The 8,594-nt window shown below is 37.2% G+C and overlaps 1 protein-coding gene across 2 annotated transcripts in view; it reads right to left on the bottom strand.

Moving 5' to 3' along the window:
* The window catches only part of CNTNAP5 (contactin associated protein family member 5), a 1,132,484-nt gene that overhangs the window by 425,787 nt on the left and 698,103 nt on the right, over positions 1 to 8,594 (bottom strand). For both annotated transcript variants that reach the window (XM_030887885.2, XM_045299024.1), the window contains one exon: positions 5,489 to 5,595. In XM_030887885.2, the coding sequence (XP_030743745.1) occupies positions 5,489 to 5,595 (107 nt within the window). The remainder of the gene's footprint in view (positions 1 to 5,488; positions 5,596 to 8,594) is intronic.

Below are 8,594 nucleotides of genomic sequence, written 5' to 3'. Positions count from 1 at the left end.
AGAATGGATGCTGAATTTTATCAGATGCCTCTTTTTGAATCTATTAATATAATCAGATAGTTCTTCTTTGTTTTTGTTTATGTAATGAATATATTGATTGTTTTCTAATATTAAACCATCCTTGTATATTTGGTGTGAATCCTATTTGATCATGATGTATTATAATTTTTGATGTCTAGTTGAATTCTGTTGGTTAGGATTTTATTAAAGATCTTGGAGTCTATATTCATGATATAGATTTTCAGTTTTGGTGATGTCTTTGCCATGTTTAGCTATCAGGGTCGTAATTTTTTATAAAATAAATTTGGTAGTATATTGTCCATTTGTGTATTGTGAGATGCTATTAATTGTTCTCTAATTGTTTTGCAAAATTCCTCTGTGAAGCCACCTGGACTCTATTTTTTGATGTTGGGAGTTTTTATGACTAGATCTATTTCTTGTGGTATAGGCTTGCTGAGCTTTTTCTATAGCATTTTGTATTAATTTAGGTAAATAATGCATTTCTAGAAATTTATCCATTTCTTCTAGGTATTCAAAATTGCTCTAATACACTTTTCTAAAATATTGTGTGATTTTTAAAAATCTCATTTGGTTCTGTTATAATATCATCCATTTAATTCGAGTTTGTAATTTTTCTTTTGTTAGGTTTGCCAGTGTCTTATCCATTTTGTTAATATTTTCAAAGAACCAACTTCTTGTCTTATTAATTTTTTCTAAAGCCTGTCTGGTATCTTGTTTTCTGATGGTCAGACCAGTTGTGGCTGCCTTAGCTAGTTCTCTACCTCAGGTGGCAAGGCTCACTTCCTGCGAGACATCCCTGAGGAGAAGCCACATGGACCTACTCCGATGCAGCCCTGCATGCTGGAGCAGCCGTGTGGAGACCCCTGCCAGCGCTGAGGTGTTTACAAGCTCACTAATTTGGCTTTCCTCCTGCAGTCAGCATCATTGTGTGTGCTTTGTGAGTTTGAGGAGGACTTTGTAGATCAATGTTGGACATATGGGCTAATGTCAGACTTATGAGCTTGGACAGGACTGGGTTGGGATGCTTAATGTACAATTACCTTCTATATAAAACTATTTCTTATAAAATATGAGTGTTTATGAATTTTGTTTCTCTAGTCTACTTAGACTGACACAGGTGTTTAGAATTTTGAACCAAAGTCAAATGATGTCCAGATCCGTGACTTTGTGATAGTAGTCATCTGATTCTCCTCAGACTCCTCAGAGTTTCAGCCCTTTTTCCAAGGGAGTATTTCAGATCCTTTAGTGTGCTACAGGCATGTTTAATGTGAAGTCTAATTTTCTTAGTAGGGTTTACAAATTGGATCCTCTAGTGATGTCTATGAATGATGTTGGGCACCTTGAAGGACAGTCTACAGTTCCCTGTGCCTGTAGGATGCAGTCTGGATCACCACGGACTGGATAGAAACTGGTTTAAAAGTGCCCAAATAGGAACATAATACAAGACAGTCTCCCACTGGGGGTCTGTATCAGTAAAGTTAAATGATTTTTCCCACTTGCAGATTGCTCCATTTGGTTTACCCATCACCAGAAGTGTGTGTGTGTGTGTGTGTGTGTGTGTTTGTTCATGTGGATGGTTTCTTTATTACAGTTATATATCTGTATGGATCTCATTTGTTTACAGATTTTAAATCACTTACTTTATTGCTATTTGTGATAGTTAGGGTTTATATCAACTTGGAATGGCCTGGATTCTCTGTGGTTTGGCCATAAGCCCTCCCCCATAAGGTCACAACTTGATGACATCTCCTTGCGGGTGTGACCTACTCTCTAATATTTCTAAAGGAGATGATGGGGAGAATCGTTTTTGTCTCTCCTTCTTGCTGGCGTGGATCCTGCATCTGGTTTCTTGATGTGTACCACCAGCCTGCAATTTTGCCTACCAATCATGGGAGTTATCAGTGACCTGCCATGACATCTGATCCATCATGCCAAATCATATCTGCCTCCACAAGCCTCTAATCTTCTGGCTTCCCAGCTTTTGAGCCCCCAATGAATCAGAGAAAGCCACCAGTGTAATATCTGATAACCAAACTATTCTTAACAGTGTGAACCATTTTTCTTGATATAAATTTTGCTTTTATATGTATTACTGGTTTTACTTCCCTAGAAAATCAAGCCTACAACACTGTTGCTTTAGTGTTTACTGAAAAACTTTATCATTTTCTGCTTTTATTTTGGTGAGAATATTTTTAGTTATTTTGAAGTTCAAAGACAGCTTATTATTATATTTTGAAGTTTAAAACCATTGCTGCTGTCTTGATACTGTCTTTTCCATGTATTCCCATTCTTGCTATTTAGTTTTCATAATTTATAAATGGATGACTCTATTTTTAGTGTTGTAGGTTCATTTTAATACTCTTTAAAGCTTATGGTTAATACTTCTATACATGGGTAAACATCTGGGTGATGTTTCAATGTTGTTTATTGTCTGTCTCTGGAAGTTCTCTGTCCAAAGGGCTCCCTTTAATATTTTTTTTTTGGTAAAATTAGTCTGTTTTTTGAAAATCCCCTTAATTTCTATTTATTTGTGATTTCCATCATAATTGTGGCATCATTTTATTGGTTATTTTTCTTTCAGGATTTTATAAATGACAACTCATTTCTTTCTTACCTGTTTGAATTCTGCCAAGAAATTAGAATTTTATTTGATTGATTCTCCTTTTAAGTAAGTTTTTGTTTTACTGAGCTGTTTTCAGGATTATTTCTTATTTAGCTCTGGAAAGTTTGACCATGGTGTGTCTTGGTGTCTTTCTTTTGAGGCCTATCATCTTTAGAGTTTTCAGAGCTTTGTGAGTAAATATATTTGCATCTTCAATGATAATAGGGAACTTTTCTTCCAACAAATGTTTTCTGTGTTTCATTTATTTATTTCTCTTCCCATTCTGTAATTCCAGTCACATGTAAGTTATTCCTCTTGATGATATACCACATGATTTTTAGACTATTTTTCCTTTTTTTTATTGCTACTTAAAAAAATACTATGGTATTTTTCTTCAATTTCACAGTTCTTTCTCCCACTGATGAAGTCTAGTAGCTTGATCTTCCCCTGTCCTCTCAATTTATAAATTTTTAGAATGAATCACCTGTATTTGTATTTTCAGTTTTTTAAAAGCTTCTGATAGTTCATCAATTTTTGTCAGCTGATTCATACACTGGTTTCCTGGATTCTTCTAGATTATTGACTGTGTTTTTTGCTTGAATTTGTCTGTGCTCACCTTGAACTGTTCTTAGAGTTCAGAAAGGTCCTAAGTATACATATTTTCAATCTCTTATAGGGTAGGGCCAATATAATTTCTTCCTCTGAAGAAATATCATCATTTGTTAACTTACCTTGTCTCAATTATATTGTGGCATTATTTTATTAATATGTAGACTTCATGTTGGTGTACTTCAACTGGGTGTGCTATTTTGGTTCCTATTTTGGAAGTATCAAGACACTCACCACCTGTCACTGGGTAGACTTTGTAGAGGGTGGGGGTGGGGCATAAGTCTCTGATTGCTCTGGTAATACAGAAGAGCTGAGTGCAGGCTATGTAGATGTTGGTAGTCCTATGCCATCAATCCAGTGGTGCATGAATAGGTGGTGGCACCGATCCACTGTGTGGGACCCTAAGTATGGCTCAGTAGAGTCCCTGACTCCTGACTGCTCAGGAAATATAGAAAAGAGAATGAGAACATAGGGGAAAAGAAAACAAAAATAAACAAACCCTAAGAACAAGAGGATTAACAAAAAGGGTGGGAAGAGTAAAGACCTAAGAAGAAATTTCAAAAGGGAAAAGGAAAAAGAAAATAGTGACAGAGCCATGACTTAAGAAATAGCTGCAAAATATGGCTACCCTGGGAATGTAGCACCACTGAATACAGAGGGTCAGGAGTGGGCACTACCGAATGAGGAGTGTTGCGGCAGAGCACCAGCTATGAGGGATTCAAAATTTTAAAGGTTGGTGGAAGGGAAGAGGAGGAAAAGAAAAACAAAAAAGGTAAAAAGAACAAAGTGATGGGGAGGGAAGAACTAAGAAGAAATGAAACAAGTGAACAGTGGCCCAGTGCTGATATAAACGTTAGCCTTAAAAAACTGCTGCGGGGAGAATAGAGACTTGCTGTCCCTTGGAACGCCAACTACTATACAGGAGGAGAAGAGTGAACAGTGAGTGCTGTGAGCAGTGAGTGCTGACGGCTGCATAGGTTGTGATGGGGCAACACCTAATCCATGGGCAAAAAATAAAATGATGAGTAAAGGAAGGGGAAAAAAGAGAAAACAAGGATGTGGGGCAATTAATAAGAAATATTAAAAATTAGGGGACAAGTAGCAAAGTACTGGTAGTGTTGTATGGGGTTGACTTGGTGGGTTGGGGACATAGTTAAGGTTATCAAGAGATTGTGCAGAATAAGGATGAGACTACAGATGTCTGGTCATTTATACTAATGTAATTCTGGAGGAGTAGAGACGTTTATCTGGTTGCTCAGGTTGACAGTTCCCCTACCCCCGTGTCTCCATGACCAGTTTCCCCTCAGTTTCGTCTTCTCATTGCTCTATGTCTTTATTTTGTTTCCTTTGAAGCTCCAGGATCTTGGTTACTTTTTTATTTTTTATTTTTAGGGGGTATAGGTAGTGTATCTCCTGGTCTATCATCTTGGATTCCACTTTTCTCTTTATCTCTCTCTCTTTTTCCATCCACCATATTTGAATTTCAAACCAAATCAATTCTTGTCATTGAAGGCTATCACCTCCCCAGGAATGATTGGTAGCCATCAATACCAACAATGTTTTGGTTCTGTCAGAATCCATGAAAAATTGCATGTCACCCCCTCTTGATGTTGTGTGTAGTCGTGGGATATTATTGGAATAAAGTAGGCATTATTTGAAATGTGACTGAAAGAAATATCAGCCATTTCATAGTAGAAGCGGTTAAAATTTAGCAAATACTTCCTTGAGCTTCTTTCACCTTGTCATGAAGATATTCCAGGTGACAGGTCTTCTGCTAGAATGTGGCTCAGAATGAGAATAACAAGAAAGTGGGCTCACATACTATGTGATGGTCATGTAACATTACAGTGTGACAGCTATTTGATCCTTAAACACCTGGGGCAATAGGATATTTTTTTCTTACATCAGCATAATTTAGCTCAACCAGATAATGCCATTGGCTTTTTTAGATGCTGCTGTGCTTCTGCGGCATTGTTTCTTATTGCACATCAAAACTAATGTAACTGCATTGAACACGTGTCATTTTCAGTCAATATTCCTAATATACTGTGGGCTCCACAATGATATGGCTTGTATCTATCTATCTTCCCAGCATGGCAACCAGAGAATCTGGCATATAGTACCATCTCAAGAAACACTTCTTCAGTGAGTGAATTGAAATTGTTAATCACATAGTGCATAAATACTGAAGTTATTGTGTGAAGTTAAATGTGTGTTTTCCCCATCCAACTGTGAACACACCATAAATCCACTTACAGTTATGGCAAGTGGCACCTGTGTAGCCCGTGTCACTGCAGTTACAATAGAAGGTATTCCAGGACTGGGAGCAGCTTCCTCCATGTTCACAGTAGTTTGTCAGACACCTAGTGTGAAATAATGCAGACAAAACCAATGCGACAATTAGTCAAAATAAACAGAAAATTTTAAAGTGTCTAACATTGATTTGTTATATTCCTATATCTAAGTCAGACTTGGATGCCATCAAAATATCACTACATTATTGCTCTGTAATATTGCTCTAAGAGGACGGTCCACATACACCACTACAAGGAGAAAGCCAGAGGAAATTTAGGTAATTAATTTTGGGCAATTAAAAGGACAGCATGAGAAGAAAAAGCCAAATATTATAATGAAATGTACAAAGACCTAGAATTAGAAAACCCAAAGGGAAGAATAAGCCGAACATATCTGAAACTGAAAGAACTCAAGAAAAATGTTCAAGCATCAAGTTGATCATTTAGTTGTGTTTCATTGACTATGAAAAGGCATTCAACTGTGTGGACAGCCCTGAGAAGATTGGGAATTCCAGAACACTTCATTGTGCGCCTGCAGTATCTGTAAATGGATCACGAGGCTATTGTGTGACCAGAACAAGGGAATACTGTATGATTAAAAATCAAGAAGGATGTGTATCAGGGTTAATTTAATTTGTATGCTGAGAAAATAACCAGAAAACTTATATGACTAAGATTGAAGCTTCAGGATTGGAGGAAGACTTATAAACAACCTGAAATATGCAGACGATGCAACCTTGCTTGCTGAAAGTGAGGGGGACTTGAAGCATTTGCTAATGAAGATCAAAGATTGCAACTTTCAGTATGGATAATAATTCAATGCAAAGAGACCCAAATCCAGAGAAAAGGTTGAAGTTTACAAGGAGTTCTTCTTGCTTGAATTCACAATCAATGCTCATGCAAGCATAAGTCAAGAGATCAAAGACGCAGTGTATTGGGTAAATCTGCTGCATAAAACCTCTTCAGGGAGTTGGAAAGCAAGGATACTACTTTTAGGACTAAATTGTGCCTGCCTCAAGCCATGGGAGTTTCTATTACCTCCTAAGAATGTGAGAGTTAGGCATTGACCACTGAAGGCTGAAGAAAAATTGATGCATCTGAACGATGGTGTTGCCCAAGAATACTGAAAGTACGATGGACTACCAAGAATAAATAATACCAAAAAAATCACTCAGACCTATCTTGGTAGAAGTACAAGAACGCTCCTTAAAGACAAAGATGGTGAGACTTAATCTCACATACTTAGGGCATGTTGTTAGGAGAGGCGAGTCCCTGAAGAAGAACATTATTCTTGGTAAAGTATAGGGGCAGCAGAAAAGAGGAGGACCCTAGACAAGATGCATTGACCCAGTGGCTGCAAACAATAGGATCATAAAAATAATTGTGAGGTCTTCACAGGACCAAGCAATGTCCCATTATGTTTTACATAAGGTCACTATAATTCAGAGCAGGCTCAATGATATCTAACAATAGATCTTTGATTCATTGGGATTTATTTTTGTTGTATGGGATAAGTTATATGGTCTATTTCATTCTTCTGCAGAATAAGATCTTATTTTGCTGGAGAATTTATAAAGAAACTATATCCCATTATATATCTTTAGGCACTTGTTGAAGATCAATTCCCTATAGGGAGATACATTTATTTCTGGGTTCCTTTCTATCTATGAACATGGAATATTCTTCCAATTATTTGGTTTCTTGTAGTAGTGTTTTGTAGTTGTCTTTGTACAAGTCTTTTGTTTCTTTTAGGTTTATTACTGAAAATTTCATACTTCCTGTGTCAGTTGTAAATGGATTTGTTTTCTAGATTTTTACAAATCTTTTCTCCTTAGGATACAAAAACCTAATAGATTTTTGCATTTTAATTTTGTATCTTCTCATGTTACTCAAGCTTTCAATTGTCCCCAACAATTTTCATGTCGAATTATTGTTTGTTTGTTTGCTTGTTTACCTAGAAAATCATATCATCCACAAATAGTTTCACTTATTCTCTACCCATTTGGATTTCCTCAATTTCTCTTTGTTTTATAATAACTTTAGATAAGACTTCTAGCCCAATTTTGACTGAGAGTGATTACAAGACACATCCTTGTCTGGTTTCCATTCACAGGGAGAATCCTTTGTTTCTCCCCATTGAGAAGTTTGTTAGCCAGTAGTTTTGCATCTATGGTCTAATGTTGAGAAATGCTCCTTCTATTCCCATTTTAACAGCAGAGTGTTGTCACAGGTTGTGCCAGGATGAGCCCTCAAGTAAGAAGGCACTCAAAATATGACTGAGGATGAGCTGCCTTCTCGGAGTCATGAATATGACATGGATGCAGCAAAGTCTTGCAGACCTTCCTTTGCTGATGGGGCATGACTCATCATGGCTCAGAGAATCACCTTTTTGACTTGCTGATTTTGCTTATTGATTTTCTGTTTCTTGATATACTTATTTCTGTTTCAATCTTTAAAATTTTTCTCCTCATGGTTGAAGGTTTATTTTGTTGATTTGTTCTAGTTTTTTTTAAAAAAAATTATTGGGGGCTCATACAATTGTCATCACAATCCATACATACATCCATTGTGTCAAGCACATATGTACATTTGTTGCTCTCATCATTCTCAAAACATTTGCCTCCCACTCTAGCCCCTAATATCAGTTACTCATTTTCCCCCTTCCTCCCCTCTCCCACCTCCCTCATGAACCTTTCATAGTTCATAAATTATTATAGTTTTGACATAAGTTACCCTGTCCGATATTTCCCTCTGCCCTCTTCCCTGCTGTCCAACCCCCAGGGAGAAGGCAATACTTAGATTCTTGTAATTGGTTCCCTCTTTCTACCCCACATTCCTTTCACCCTCCAGCCATCACCCCTCTCTCATCACTGGTCCTGAAGGAGTCATGTATACTGGATTCCCTGTGTTTCCATTTGCTATCTGTACCAATGTACATCCTCCGGTACAGCCAGATTTGTAAGGTAGAATTGGGATCATGATAGTGAGGGGGGAGGAAGCATTAAAGAACTAGAGGAAAGTTATATGTTTCATCATTGCTACCCTGCACCCTGATTGGCCTGTCTCCT

The sequence above is a fragment of the Echinops telfairi genome, unplaced genomic scaffold, assembly GCF_000313985.2.
Source record: "Echinops telfairi isolate 266 unplaced genomic scaffold, ASM31398v2 ScPeMD7_4;HRSCAF=17, whole genome shotgun sequence".
In the NCBI taxonomy this organism is placed as follows: Eukaryota; Metazoa; Chordata; class Mammalia; order Afrosoricida; family Tenrecidae; genus Echinops; species Echinops telfairi.
Note: the sequence above shows the minus strand (reverse complement) of the source record. Positions and strands in the feature narration are given on the sequence as shown.